At 39.7% G+C, this 14982-nt stretch overlaps 1 protein-coding gene across 1 annotated transcript in view; it reads right to left on the bottom strand.

The window, feature by feature from the left end:
• LOC113131438 (heterogeneous nuclear ribonucleoprotein L-like) overlaps window positions 1-14330 on the bottom strand; it is a 57423-nt gene extending 43093 nt beyond the window's left edge. Inside the window, exon 1 of the mRNA XM_026308665.1 lies at window positions 13850-14330. Within this exon, the coding sequence (XP_026164450.1) occupies window positions 13850-14146 (297 nt within the window). The 5' untranslated portion in view covers window positions 14147-14330. The remainder of the gene's footprint in view (window positions 1-13849) is intronic.
• Window positions 14331-14982: the final 652 nt, after the last annotated feature.

Below are 14982 nucleotides of genomic sequence, written 5' to 3' on the forward strand. Positions count from 1 at the left end.
GTAAAAACACTGATTTTAACTCAAATGAGGATCGTTTGGCTCCTCATTGTGTTGTATTGTGCTGCACTAATCCGTCCCATCTACATTGACTGAAAGGCTCATTATGCGCGTCTTTGTCTGGTCGTTCAGTGCGTCTTTTGTCTTCTCAGGTAAATCACATGACTATTCATTCTCAGACACACCCTCTTGCATATGGCCTTTCTGGACAAAAAGTGTCTTAGAAAATTTAAATCAGTGTATTGTTTCAGGGTATCTGCAGGTTTCTAAGAGCTAGATTTAAGACTTTTTAAGACCTTTTTAATACCACGCTGAATGAAATTTAAGACCAATTTTGTAGAAATAAAATAAAACATCCCACAATACAACCAATTACCATAACACACTGTTTATTGATATAAACTGTTTACACACAGTTTGATTTATTGAGTAAAACAAAAATAAAATGCCAGGTGTTTTCTGACAGCCGCAGCCGCTTTGTCTTATTCACACCGCATGTGGGTCTCCAAAGCTTTCATACCCATTGTTCCGAGTTTTACATTTTTTTGCACAGCCTGCACCGGACCTCGAACACGTTGCCACTAACTGGACTTAACCACGGCGCAAGATTAGGGTAACCAATTGTCATTAAATTTACATTTACCCATGGCAAAAGACTAATGCTGAAACTTTCCCGCAGTTCACGCAGCTGCCGGAAAGCATGTGTAAACTCCTCTCAAACGCGTATTTTAGTTGGTTCTGCGTAACAAATACGTGAAAGGCTTTCAAATGAAATCTTCCTTATGGGGTCGGTTAGATTTCATTTTAAGACCTTTGAAACATGAATTTAAGACATTTTAATGCTAATTAAGGCCTTAGTTTTATAATATGGAATTTAAGACTTTTTAAGACTTTTTAAGGATCCGCGGACACCCTTGTTTATTGTGAATGTGTGAACAAGATGACAACAAGATGACAACACTGTGAATTAAACACTTTAGCCTACAACATGCAGGTCTCCATAGTCTTGTGAACCAATATTCTGTTTGTGTTTTATGGTCTTATTTCAGTGACTAAAAAACTGTAGTTTTGCACTAACCATGCACAACCATGCACAAACACAGTTTTTTCTCAAAAACACAATCATGTATAAACTTGCTGCTAACATATTATTGTAGCCAATTTTGAACTGATTACAGTGTTATTAGACTTTAGACATTAATATGTTTAAAAGACACTGAAAAAAGCACAAATGTCAGGACATGTCAAAATTTGTCCAGGCCCCCAAAACCCCCTCAGACCCCAGAGGGTTAATGTAACAAAGATAAGGTCTGTTTAAATGTCACAAAAACTGGAGTTTTTTTTTTTTTTAAATGATGTGTAGCAAAGTCATTTTAAGGTTCATATTTTGAAAATACAATGTGAGATAAATTTCTTTATAGTCCTTTTGTAAAAATCCAATTAATCAAAAACACAATTGACCAATTAATCTATTATTAGAATTTTGATTTGTTGCAGTCCTAACTGCCATTTTTGCATTTTTCTGCTGCTTCTTTTATATGACAGTCATTTAAATAGTAAACTGTACATCTGTAAAAGACAGTCTTCTCAATTTAGCTTACTGGCTGTAAATAATGGTTGACGTAGTCACCATCCATCTTCTTAATTACCATCTGATGATCAAATGACGTGTGCATGTAGAGTGTGTGTGTGTAACTGAGTGTGCATACATAATTGAGTGAGTGGAAACTAGACTACATGCATGTAATGCTCATTATGCAGCAAGTTGATACCACCTTCACTCAGAACTCTGTGTGTGTTAATCAGTGAATGCCACTCACTACCTGTGCATCAGAGAAACACAGTCTTCTTCTTTTCCATTCGGCTGCTCCCTTCAGGGGTTGCCACAGCGGATCATCTGCCTCCATTTAACCCTATCCTCTGTATCCTTCACACCCACACCAATTATCCTCATGTCCTCCTTCACTACATCCAAGAACCTCCTCTTTGGTCTTCCTCTAGGCCTCTTTCCTGGCAGCTCTAACCTCAGCATCCTTTTACCAATGTATTCACTGTCCCTCCTCTGAACATGCCAAAACCATCTCAATCTGGCTTCAGTGTTGTTGAAAATAAGAGCTACACGTTACATCCCTCTATAAAAAAATGAATGACTGTGTTTGTCGTATTTTCCGGACTATAAGTTGTGCTTTTTAAGTACTCTGGCTTGTTGTGAAACTTAGTGAAGTGACTTATATGTTTTAATTTAACCAAGTAGTCATTAGCATTAGATGGCACTCTTAATCAAAATGTTTATTGAGCAAGATTTGGCAGATACAATACACAACAGTCAGTAGTGCTCATTTCAGTATACAAAAATAAGGTGCAAATAGAAACAAATATAGAACATCAAGCATATAAACCCAGAACTGCAGAGAGGTAGTTTACATTACGTTATACAAAATCTAGGTACTTGGAGACGGCAACAGTGTGATTTATTTATTCCTTCTATAATTCTTGTAGACAAGAGATAAGAGGTTGCCAGATTTTCTAAAAAATATGACATAATAATAATAATAATACAATTTATTTATAGAGCACTTTTCTAAACATATGTTACAAAGTGCTTCACAATAAAAGACAAAAGAACAACAAAATCCTAAATACTAAGGAGGATAAAAGGTCGTCCCCATTTAAGGCAGATGAGGCCTTTCCTCATCTCCCTTAAATGGGGACAAGAGGTGAGAAATAAGGAGAGCTTTAAAAGATGGTACTGCGTCAGCTGATCTTCCTCAGGTAAGTCATTCCAGAGTTTGGGAGCTCTAACTGCAAAGGTTTTATCACCTCTGGTTTTCAATCTAGCATCGGGGATACATAAAAGATCTCTATCAGAGGATCTCAGTCTACGTGCAGGCTCATACGGCTTTAACAGCTGGGATATATATAACTTGGAGAAAGGCCATGCAGTGCTTTAAAAGTTATTAATAAAATCTTAAAATCAATCCTAAAATGTACCAGGAGCCAGTGCAAGGAAGCTAAAGCAGGGGTGATATGGTCAATTCTACTTTTTCTAGTTAAGAGTCTTGCAGCTGAGTTTCGAACAACCTGGAACCAGTTAATCAATTTATGGCACAGCCAGGTGAACAGACTGTTCACCAGACTCAACAGACTCAAGGCATGAGGAAATAAAAGCATGTAAAATCACCTCCGTATCCTTAAATGATAAAATTGAGCGTATTTTGGAGATATTTCTGAGGTGATAAAAACATGTCTGAACAAGCTTTGTGACATGGTGCTCAAAGTTTAGTTTATTATCAAACCAAACACCAAGACTTATTGCAGCGGACGTAGAGTTATGTAAAAGAGGATCTGTACAGGGCCGAATATATTTGGTTATATGTTGTGAGCCAATAACAAGAAAGTAGTTTTGAGCCATCCAACTTTTTATCTCAGTGAGACACTCACGTGAGGAATTCAACCTTCCATGGTCTAAGACCTTAACAGTACAGCTGAGTGTCATCAGCATAACAATGGAAGGAGACACCATGTTTACGAATAATATGTACGAGCAGGAGCATATACAAGGAGAATAGGATTGGTCCCAGCCTTGTGGAACTCCATACTTTACTGGAGAGAAAGAAGACTTGTAATTGTTAACGGAGACACAAAACGATCTATTGGACAGGTAAGAGACGAACCGGTCCAATGCAGAACCTGTTATTCCCGCCCAGTGCTTCAGTCACTCCAACAAAATGTGGTGATCGACCGTATCAAAAGCAGCATTGAGATCTAGAAGAACAAGAATGGAGCACATACCAGCATCGGACGCCAGCAGAATATCACCTTTAAAAGAGCGGTCTCAGTGCTGTGATGTTTACGAAAGCCAGATTGAAATTCATCAAAAATGTTACAGCTGTCTGTAGCTTGAAGTAGGAGAATAGACACATATTTTTCTAAAATCTTAGATATGAAGGCCAATTTGGAAATTGGTCTGTAATTTTCAAGGCAAGATGGATCAAGACCTGTTTTTTTCAAGAGCAGTTGCACGCATGCCGTTTTAAAATAATCCAGGACATTTCCAGTGCACAGTGAAGAATTAAAAATGTTAAGAAGAGAGGGAGCAAATCAATAATAGAAATATAGAACCTGGTTAAAATGATGTCCACTGGGCTAGAAGGTTTTATACCTGAAACAATTTGTAGTAACTCCGATAAGGACATGGGAGAAAACCGGCTTAAAGTGTTTTCTCTAGGGGAACGGGAAACTTTGATTGGTGAGGAGTTATGGGTAATAGAAGCTCTAATAGATTCAATGGTATCATTAAAATATATAACCCAACCCAACCCAACCCCTCCCAGCATCCCGGCTGGGATTGAATCTGGTATCATACCATACCATTGAATCTGGTGCAAAGCAGTCTTTGTTATGTAATGACGTACTACATTTCTCGGCCCAGTTTTACTGTGGGTTCGACATCTTAATGTGGGGAGTTGAAATGAATGTGGTACGTGCCCCATTACACTTTGTTCAATTGTCATCCCGATTTCTGTCCGGCATGTGTAAAGTTGCCATTCGAGAAAAATTGCCAATAGAAGGGAAAGAGCTTATCCTTGGGAATGATTTAGCCGGCTGACAAGTGTTCCCGTCGCCGGAAGTGATCGAAAGTCCGATCGCTTCCGCATGTGTGTCAGATGATTCTGTGTTAAACTCACCTGTAGTATTTCCCATGTGTGCTGTAACCCGTGCTCAGGCACGAAAGTTTGGAAACTTGGTGGATCTCAGTGATACTTTCGTGACCACTTCTGATCCACCAAGTCTACGTACAAAATGTGAAAAAGAAGAATCTGTGTGTGTGGAATTAAAACCTGATGACAAAACACTGTCTCTGTCGGTGGACAGAGAACAGCTAATTGATGCACAGCAAACTGATGTCACTTTGTCTTCCTGTATGTCATTGTTACAAAGTCAACAATGTAATCGAGGTGTGTCGTACTTTGTGAATGATGGTGTGTTGATGCAACGTTGGACTCCGAGCTCTGGTGATGTACACGACTCTGTTTGTCAGGTAGTAGTGCCCCAACCCTTTCGTTTCCAAATCTTGTCATTAGCACATGATAACAGTATGGCAGGACATTTGGGAATATGAAAAACATATGATCGTATTCTTCGTTACTTCTTCTGGCCCGGACTCAAGTCCGATGTGGTAAAATTCTGTCGTTCCTGTCATACTTGTCAAGTCTCAGGTAAGCCTAATCAGTTAATTCCTGTTGCCCCATTAAAACCAATTCCTGTAATTGGGGAACCATTTGAACACGTCATTATTGACTGTGTTGTTCCGTTGTCAAAAACCAAATCCGGAAATCAATACATCCTTACGATAATGTGTGCTGCCACTCGTTACCCCGAGGCAGTGCCACTCCGAACATTAAAAGCTTGTGCCATAGTCAAGGCACTTGTGAAATTTTTCTCCACATTTGGCTTGCCCAAGTATATTCAGAGTGATCAAGGTTCTAACTTCATGTCGAAGGTTTTCGCTCAGGTCATGGCAGAGCTCAAAGTCACATGTCACACCGCATGTCTAGTGCATATCACCCCGAGAGTCAGGGTGCACTGGAAAGGTTTCATCAAACTCTGAAAAGTATGTTACGAAAGTTTTGCTCCAAGTCAAGTCGAGATTGGGACGAAGGTTTACCATTGTTGTTGTTCGCTGTGAGGGAAACTTGCCAAGAGTCGTTAGGGTTTGGTCCGGCTGACTTAGTTTTTGGCCACACTGTGCGCGGACCATTGCGTTTGCTCCGTGAAACATGGCTTTCAGAGAAGCCAAGCCCTGAAAAGAATATTTTGGACTATGTTAGTTCATTTAAAGAAAGACTACATCATGCTTGTGATGTAGCGCGTGAGTCCTTGTCAAAGGCACAGTCCAAAATGAAGGACCGTTATGACAGAAAGTCTGTTATACGGACTTTGCAGCCAGGTGACCGCGTGTTGGTTCTGTTGCCCGTTGTTGGTTCCGGCCTACAAACAAAATTTTCTGGCCCTTACGTAGTTGACCGAAAGCTTAGCGAAACTGACTACGTAATTCAGACTCCAGACCGAAAGAAAACCTCTCGTGTCTGTCACGTCAACATGCTGAAGCAGTATGTTGGTCGAAGGGAAGATTTTTCTTCTCCTAAACCAGTTCCTGTTACCCCCGTGTCTGTCACCCGCCCATCATACAAACCCAGCGATGACGGGTTAAGCTACAAACATGATTCTGTCCCATGTACGTTTTCAGAACTCGGAAATAAGTTAGTCACTTAGCGTATTTGCCAGAACCCGCCCGAGCTGACATTTGTAAGCTCATTAACAATAACCTAACACTTTTCAATGACATTCCCACCCAAACTAACGTGTTAAGTCACGATATTGATGTTGAAACTGATAAGCCCATTAAGCAACATGCTTACCGTACTCACCCAGAAAAACGGTCAATAATGCGTCAGGAGGTAAACTATCTTCTAGACCATGGTTTCCGCTGTCCCAAGTATTAGCCCTTGGAGTTCGCCGTCTCTTCTGGTTCCTAAACCTGATCAGACGTTTCGATTTTGTAACGACTACCGAAAGGTAAACGCCGTTACAAAACCAGACTCGTTCCCGTTGCCACGTATGGATGACTGTATCGACCGTGTGGGTGCCGCTAAATATGTCACAAAACTGGACCTTCTAAAAGGTTATTGGCAAGTTCCTTTGACACCTTTCTGCGTTTCTGACTCCGGACCACTTTCTGCAATACACAGTCATGCCGTTTGGATTAAGATATGCACCAGCCACTTTTCAGCGGCTGATGAACATAGTACTGTCAGGTGTGGACAATTGTGAAGTCTACTTAGATGATATCGTCGCCTACTCCGACACCTGGACCGCACATTTAGACACGCTAACCCAGATTTTTGACAGGTTAAAACAGGCATCACTTACACTTAATTTAGCCAAGTGTGAGTTCGGAAAAGGTATAGTGTCCTACCTAGGTAAACAGGTTGGCCAAGGCCACGTTTCTCCCATTGCTACCAAAGTGCAAGCAATACTTGATTTTCCAGCCCCTCTGACACGCCGTGAGCGCCGCCGTTTTTTAGGAATGGCTGGATATTATCGTGCATTTTGTAGAAACGTTTCTGAAGTAGTAGCTCCTCTCACGAGCTTAGTAAGTCCAAAAACTCCATTCCAGTGGTCAGAGAAATGTCAGTCTGCTTTTGAGGCCGCCAAGGCTTTACTTTGTAGTGCTCCTGTACTTGCTGCCCCAAACTTCACCCGTCCATTTAAACTGGAGGTAGACACTAGTGCCCTCGGAGCAGGTGCAGTACTCCTGCAAGAGGATGATGGGGGCATAGACCATCCAATTTGTTATTTCTCAAAGAAATTCAAGAAACACCAGCTACATTACAGCACCATTGAGAAGGAGGCATTAGCCTTATTGTTAGCATTGCAACACTTTGAAGTGTACATTGGTTCCAATGCACAGCAGACCCTCGTCTTCTCTGATCACAACCCGCTTGTATTTCTGACTCGGATGCAAAATAGTAATCATCGCCTTATGCGTTGGTTCTTGTTGATGCAAGACTACAATGTGGAAGTTCGTTACAAGAAAGGCTTGGATAATGTTATGGCTGATGCACTATCCCGGTGTTAAAAATAAAAAAAGAGACAAACATTTTCTTAGGAAAATGTTTGACTTTAGGGGGGGAGGTGTTATGACCCTAGGTCATTATGTGTGTTTGTGTGTTGTTGGCTCTCCCCTCCCCATCTCGTGTGTGTGTGTGTGAGACGGATGCTGAAGTGGGTGTGGACGTAGGAAGCCGTGGATTGGACTTCCGGGATTGGTCCAACACTTCCCGGAAGGACTATAAGAAGACCACGGACTGTTGTTCAGGAGAGCTATTCTCCCACCTTTGCCATTCCCAGCTATTTGATAAAGACTTCGTTTTCGTAATTGATTAGTTAGAGTTCAGAGTTAGTTTTTGTTTCGATTAGAGGATTTTGTGTTGATAGTGTTTTCTTTGTTTACGATTAGCAGTATTTAGATTCTTAGGCTACGTTTTGTGTTTTGTTTTAGGAGTTCCAGGCTAACTACCTGTGATTTTGTGTTGTTTCTCTTAGATTAGATATCGTAGGGCTATTATAGCATTTCTGTTATTGATTTTCGTTTGTTTAATATCGTAGGGCTCACGGAGCGTTTTGTTTGTTTTGAACATTCTGTATTTTGACAGAATAAATATTTCGTTAAGTATAATTAGTATTTTCGTGTTTGTTGAGAGTGGGAGAGGTTAGGAGGAAAACTCCACAATCGTGTTACGCTCCGGTAACCCCTAGGCTGGGGCTTAACACAGAATTTATACGCAAATACAACAGGCTCTGTGATAGTTCATGTGGGATCTTGAAAAAGCTATTGCTAAGCAGCTATCAGACCACTTACACAGGAATGAACTGTTTGAAGATTTTCAATCAGGATTTTGGGCACATCATAGTACACTGTTAAAAGTCAGCAACAATCTTCTCTTAGCCTCAGATAATGGACTTGTTTCTATACGTGTCCTCCTAGACCTTATTGCTGCATCCGACACTACTGACCACAACATCTTATTACAGAGAATGGAGCATGTGACTGGTATCAGAGGAACAGCCTTTAAATGGTTCCAATCCTATTTATCGGTAAGATTCCAGTTTGTTCATGTCCATGATGAACCTTCCACACGAACAAAAGTTAGCTATGGAGTTCCACAAGGCTCTGTGCTAGGACCGATTCTGTCCACCCTGTACATTATTCCTTTAGGCAATGCCATTAGGAAGCACTCTATTAATTACCACTGCTATGCAGATGACACTCAGACCTCACCAGACTTCACGCGTGTCTAACTGACATAAAGGCATGGATGACCAGTAACTTTCTACTTTTAAATTCAGAGAAAACAGAAGTCATTGTATTTGGGCCTAAAAACCTCAAAACTTTTCTAAAATTATAGCTACTTTAGATGGCATAGCCCTGACCTCCAGCACTACTGTGAAAGACCTTGGAGCTATTTTTGACCAGGTCATGTTCTTTAACTCACACATAAAACAAATCTCTAGAACTGCATTCTTTCACCTGCGCAACATTGCCAAAATTAGGAACATCCTGTCTCAAAATGATGCAGAAAAACTAGTCCATGCATTTGTTACCTCAAGGCTAGATTACTGTAACTCGTTACTATCTGAATGTCCCAATATCACCATCAAAAGCCTCCAGTTAATCCAGAATGCTGACAGGAACTATCAAGAGAGATCATATTTCTCCATTATTATCTTCTCTTCACTGGCTCCCTGTAAAATACAGAATAGAATTTAAAATCCTTCTTCTCACATACAAATCCCTTCATTATCAAGCTCCTTCATACCTTAAAGACCTCATAGTACCGTATTATCCCAATAGATCACTCCGCTCTCAGAGTGCAGGTCTACTTGTGGTTCCCAGAGTTTCCAAAAGCAGAATGGGAGGAAGAGCCTTTAGCTATCAAGCTCCTCTCCTGTGCAACCAGCTCCTAGTCTGGGTTCGGGAGGCAGACACTCCCTCCCTTCCCCTCTCTTCCTCTCCTCCCACCTCACATGTATATTCCAGCATTGAATGTCACTAACTTTGTGCTCTCTCTCCCCTAGTTTGTGCTCTCTCCCTCTCTCTCTGTTCTCTCTCTCTGTACCTTCTGCAGGTGTCCCTGGTCCTGGAGCTGTATATTGCTGATGTGCAGTTACTGGCCCCACCAACCTGCAGTGTCTATTTGTTGCTTATTGTTGCTGTTCTTTTCTCTCCCCTCTATACTCTCACCCCAACCGGTCGAGGAAGATGGCTGCCCAAACTGAGCCGGTTCTGCTGGAGGTTTTTTCTTCCGTTAAAGGGAGTTTTTCCTCTCCACTATCGCCAAGTGCTTGCTCATAAGGGATTTGTTGGGTTTTTTGTTTTTGTAAAGTGCCTTGAGATGATTTGTATTGTGATTTGCCGCTATACAAATAAAATGAATTGAATTAAATTGAATTGAACAGATCCCCAACAGAACTTCTGTTGAGTATAAAGCCAGTTTGATTGCTATAATTAGTGTGTTTATTAACCCTCTGGGGTCTGAGGGTCTTTTGGGGCCCTGGACAAGTTTTGACATGCACTGATTTTTGTGCTTTTTTTCAGTTGCTTTTAAACATATTAATGGCTAAAGTCTGATAACACTGTAATCAGCACAAACTGGGCTACAATAATATGTGAGGAGGAAGTTTATACATGATTGTGTTTTTGAGAAAACAGCATTCATGCATGGTTAGTGAAAAACTAAAATTTTTAAGTCACTGAAATAAGACCATAAAACACAAACAGAACATTGGTTCACAAGACTTTGGAGAAATGCATCTTGTAGGCTAAAGTGTTTGCTTCAAAATTAAATGAAAGTCATCTTGTTCACTCATTCACAGAAAATAATACACTGATTTAAATTTTCTAAGACACTTTTTGTTCAGAAAAGACATATGCAGGAAGGTGTGTCTGATCATGAATAGTAATGTGATTTACCTGAGAAGACAAAAACCCGCATAATGAGCCTTTCAGTCAGGAATGTGGCTGAGAGGGAATTAGTGCAATACAATGCAGATGCAAACGTTTGTCATCTGAGTCGTGTTTTTCCTGAGGAAAAAGACAGTTTTAAATTATTGATGAAATAGATGACTAGAGAGCATAAAAACCTCTGAAAAAGCGAGGAGGGACTATATATATAGAAATCTGTTCCATGACCTTCACAAACACACTTAAAATTGTCAGACAAGGCATAGCCAAAATCATGCTGAGTTTGAAGCCTGACAAGCATGAGAAACTTTGCTGACATCGATCTTTATTTCATCTTTACTGTGTACAATGAACTAGTTAACTTCAGAGGCAGAGGAAGTCTAAATAATTTAACTAACACAGAAATGAAAAAACTGTAAGTGCTAAATGACATATCAAGCCTCATATTTTACCCAATGACCTTTGAGTAACTTGGCAATGCATTGATCTCATATGTTCATCAGGGTTTCAGTTCTGACTTCCTTTTGTTGCTTCCACATTGAGTGAGCCTCACTCTGATGGATATGCAAGATTTTAAAATGAAACAATATTATATTTAATGCCTACCCTATCTTGCTAAGCTATGTTAACCCTGATCTCTCTCAGACCAGAGATTAACTGTGACCAATCTCAAGATTACAGAATTATTATCTAGTTTAGGTTTGATTATAACTTAGTTTCACCAGATTCAACAAGGCAGGAAACTTGCTTAACAGTTGCCAGTGTCGCAATCAATTTAATAGCAATAGAGTCTGCAGCTGCAGTCTAATGCACTTTAATGATACTGGAAAATTAGAAATTGTGTTCTGCTTCACTGAAGCATATGCAGAAAATAACACTGCTTTTGTTGTTTCATATAAATCATACGTTAGATTTAACAAACATTAATTTTGTGAAGCGGGTATAGAAGATGGATGGATGGATGAACCACACATAAAATCAATGTAGAAGAAGGAGGTAGTGATGAATTTCATGGAGATTAAAACCACAAATAAGTTAAAAATTTAACATTAGCAAATACAGTTGCTGACTGTCCTGACACTGAACATTGAATCGTTATTACAATGACTTTGAAAATGTGTAGTTACAGTTACGTAGTGTAAATATTGTCAAACAAAGTTAACTGATTGAGCTGCATACTTACCAAGTAATGAGCAAACTGATGTACATTATTATTTTAGTGTAAGTGCTATAAAATATTAATAAAATGCAGTATTATAAAGCATTGTAATTAAATATTTTCATTAACAAATTAAAGAAAACTTTATTTTATGTTAGCATTAGTTTAATGTAAACATAAAATAAAGTTAACTTTGTCCCTCATGGCTAATTTGCATAAGTCAACCACATAGTTAGTTATCACTGCTCAATTGCATAGCTTTCTTATGACCAAGTCACACATACTCACTATGCAGTTACACAAGTATATTTACAGTACATTTATGGACAGTGAAACAAAGCACCAAAGCAAATTCTCACTAACAGGATATCTGTTTATCCATAGATATACACATTTTTTTTAAGAATACAACCAGGTTCAGGTGAGAGGTCAAATGACATTTCCAAAATGCACTGCCCATAGCAAATCAATATTCAATCAGAATATTAAATCAAAATGTAAGAATTTATGCCTCTTACAAATTCTAGATATGGTAATTAGATGTTAAGTTTACTATTTGGTTGACAGCACAGAGAGAAGAATAGAGAGAGAGAAAGAAGGGAAGAGAGTGGCATGGAGTCAGCAAAAAGAGCACTGTGCATGAAGCACAGTATAAATGTCACATTGTCCTTAGGGGCTAAGCACCCCTAAAAGTCTGATCCCAATATAATCAGCCGAAATAATCTGCATCATAAATCAGCCATTAGCTGCCCTGATGTCTAAAAATCGGCATTTGCCAAAAAAAAAATTTTTTTTTTTTAAATTACCAGCTGACCTCTAATCATTACAATAATTGAGTCAAACTTAGCTTTACAAGAAATTTTGATTTGTGTTCTGTTGTGTTGTTCTTTGTTGACACAAATAAAAGAGCCAGAGCGGTAAAGAAATTGTAGGTGGACTAAGACAATCTCCAACCCTGTATTTTTGAATGAATTGCTCTAAGATATAGGAAGCGCAAACGATAATAGTTCATAATTTTAGTAGTCTAAACAACCACTTTCAATGTGTAAAAATACTCACAAATGGGCTGATGCAGAAATCTGGGCTGCCTACACAACAGAAAAAAATTGAGATCCTGATGGATCACAACAAAAATATTCTTATCAAAAATATGATCCCAGAACAGTGACAGCTGAACTTTGGCAATGAAAAATAACACTTGGCACTGTATTCCTTGGACAATTGTGTTTTTACATGCAGCTACGTCTAGCAATGTTCAAGTGATTGTCTGAAAGCATGTTGCTTTATTGAGGTTAATGCGCTATTTCACTTTTGCTTCAGTGTGAACATTTTTTAGGTTTTTTTTTTTTCCCATGTTTAAGGTTCATATTTTGACAATTTAAACATTGAAAATTCAAGACAATTCAAGGCCCCAAGACATATTCTTAGCATAGCTGTTCTCTCCTGTAGACATATATTATATTGTTTTGCTATTCATAACATTTACTGCAGTCTGAGTATGGACTGTGTAGCCGAAGTGGTTACAAAAAATACACACAAAATCATAATTTTAAATAACTTCTGACTTTTCTTTTTAGGGGAAACACTGACATCGATCCACTGACTGTGTTCCTCCTAGTTTATTATTACCAGTCTGTGAGAGGCTGACAGCAGGAAATATGTGCAGGGGCATGTGATGTTGAAAACACGCGCGCGCGCATACACACCCGCAGACAAATTCTGACCTCACTTGATGTACATATTTGCACATCATGAAAAGATTGCGGTTTTGAGCCACTTAGTAGGGGAAAATTTATTCTAATCTAATGTAACCACTGCTTAACGTGGGATAAGGACACCCCGACTTTTAAATGGTTTATGGTGCAGGCCCACCCCAATCCTCTGGACTAAGGAGCCTTTCAATTTCATCTGAAAATCAACAAAGTTCACGGTGACTTTAAGAAATTTCACAGCGCCACTGGTAACTACCATTCCCCACCAAGCAAAAAAAAAGGTAGCCCAGATTTTCCATCCTACTTCCTATTTATCATGAAGTGTTAACGCGCGTGTGTAAGGCAGGTAGAAGACTGTCAGCAGCAGCAAACAAACGGGTACGCGCACGCGCTGCGGTCGCCTGTGATGCTGTACTGCAGACTGTCGTTAGGTAATACTTTGGCTCTCCTTACCCTCCGTCCAGCTCCGTATTCGCTGGCGCTCCACCGGGCCCGGTTGTCCGCCGCAGATTCCCCGTTACCGGGCAGCGACCCGGAGTCCGAATCTTCCCCCTCCTCCAGCTCTTCCTCTCCCTCCTCTCTCTCCTCCGCCTCTGCCTCCCTTTCCTCCGTTTTCAGTCGCTTTGCCGCCCTTCCGTACTCCCCTTCTTCGCGCTGGCCGGCTCCTTCTCCCGTCGACATGTTCACGGCTGTGGTGGACGTGTTTGAGAGCAGGACCGTGTCTGGAGCCGACACATTAGAAAGGCACATCCATATAAGCTTAATCCTGTACACTCTCGTCGTCAAGCAGCCTTCGCGTCCCTCCCGCTCTTCGTCTCGCAGCTCCAGTCTCAGAGTTTACCTCTCTCTCCTTGCTACTCTCCAACGCCACTGATTTTCTATGGCCCGTGTAGAGGTGTGCGTGGACTGGACAACATCCCGCCCTCGTGCTGGCCTCTTATTTGTCAGTCTGTCCCGGCGACGTGTATATACGGTGTGTGATTGGGCGATGTCACTGCGTCAACAGACAGCTCTGCAGAGGAGTGCGGAGAGAGGGGAATGGTGGGCTAGGTTAAAAATCGAGATGATATGGCAAGCCGTTTTATTATCAAATAGATTTCACTTGAGTATTCGTAATGACATTTAATTTTCATTTCATCTAAAATTACATTGTGACTAGTCACAATTACAATGTGACTAGTCACAATAGTAACTCAAGATATCTACAATTACATTCTGACTAGGAAGAATGACAATTTAGGATATCATAAATTACGTCACTGTCGTCACTGCGCCGTTTTAGCATTTAGCCTACTGACGGGATTCACATTATAGATATCTGTACTGTATTTATGACAGTGACATCTTGACTAGTAAGAATTGTACTTGTAAAACAAATACTCGAAATATAGATATAATTAATAAATATTTCTTAATTATTATTTCTATAATAATAATGTATTATTAGTAGGATATATACACTATACATTTGAAAAATATGAATATTTATAGGTATTCGTATTTTTTAAATAATTAAATAATAATCATTATTAATATAAATACTTATTTATGTACTTTGCTTTTATTTTATTTCAATTAATTGTACA

Source organism: Mastacembelus armatus, chromosome 15 (genome assembly GCF_900324485.2).
Source record: "Mastacembelus armatus chromosome 15, fMasArm1.2, whole genome shotgun sequence".
In the NCBI taxonomy this organism is placed as follows: domain Eukaryota; kingdom Metazoa; phylum Chordata; class Actinopteri; order Synbranchiformes; family Mastacembelidae; genus Mastacembelus; species Mastacembelus armatus.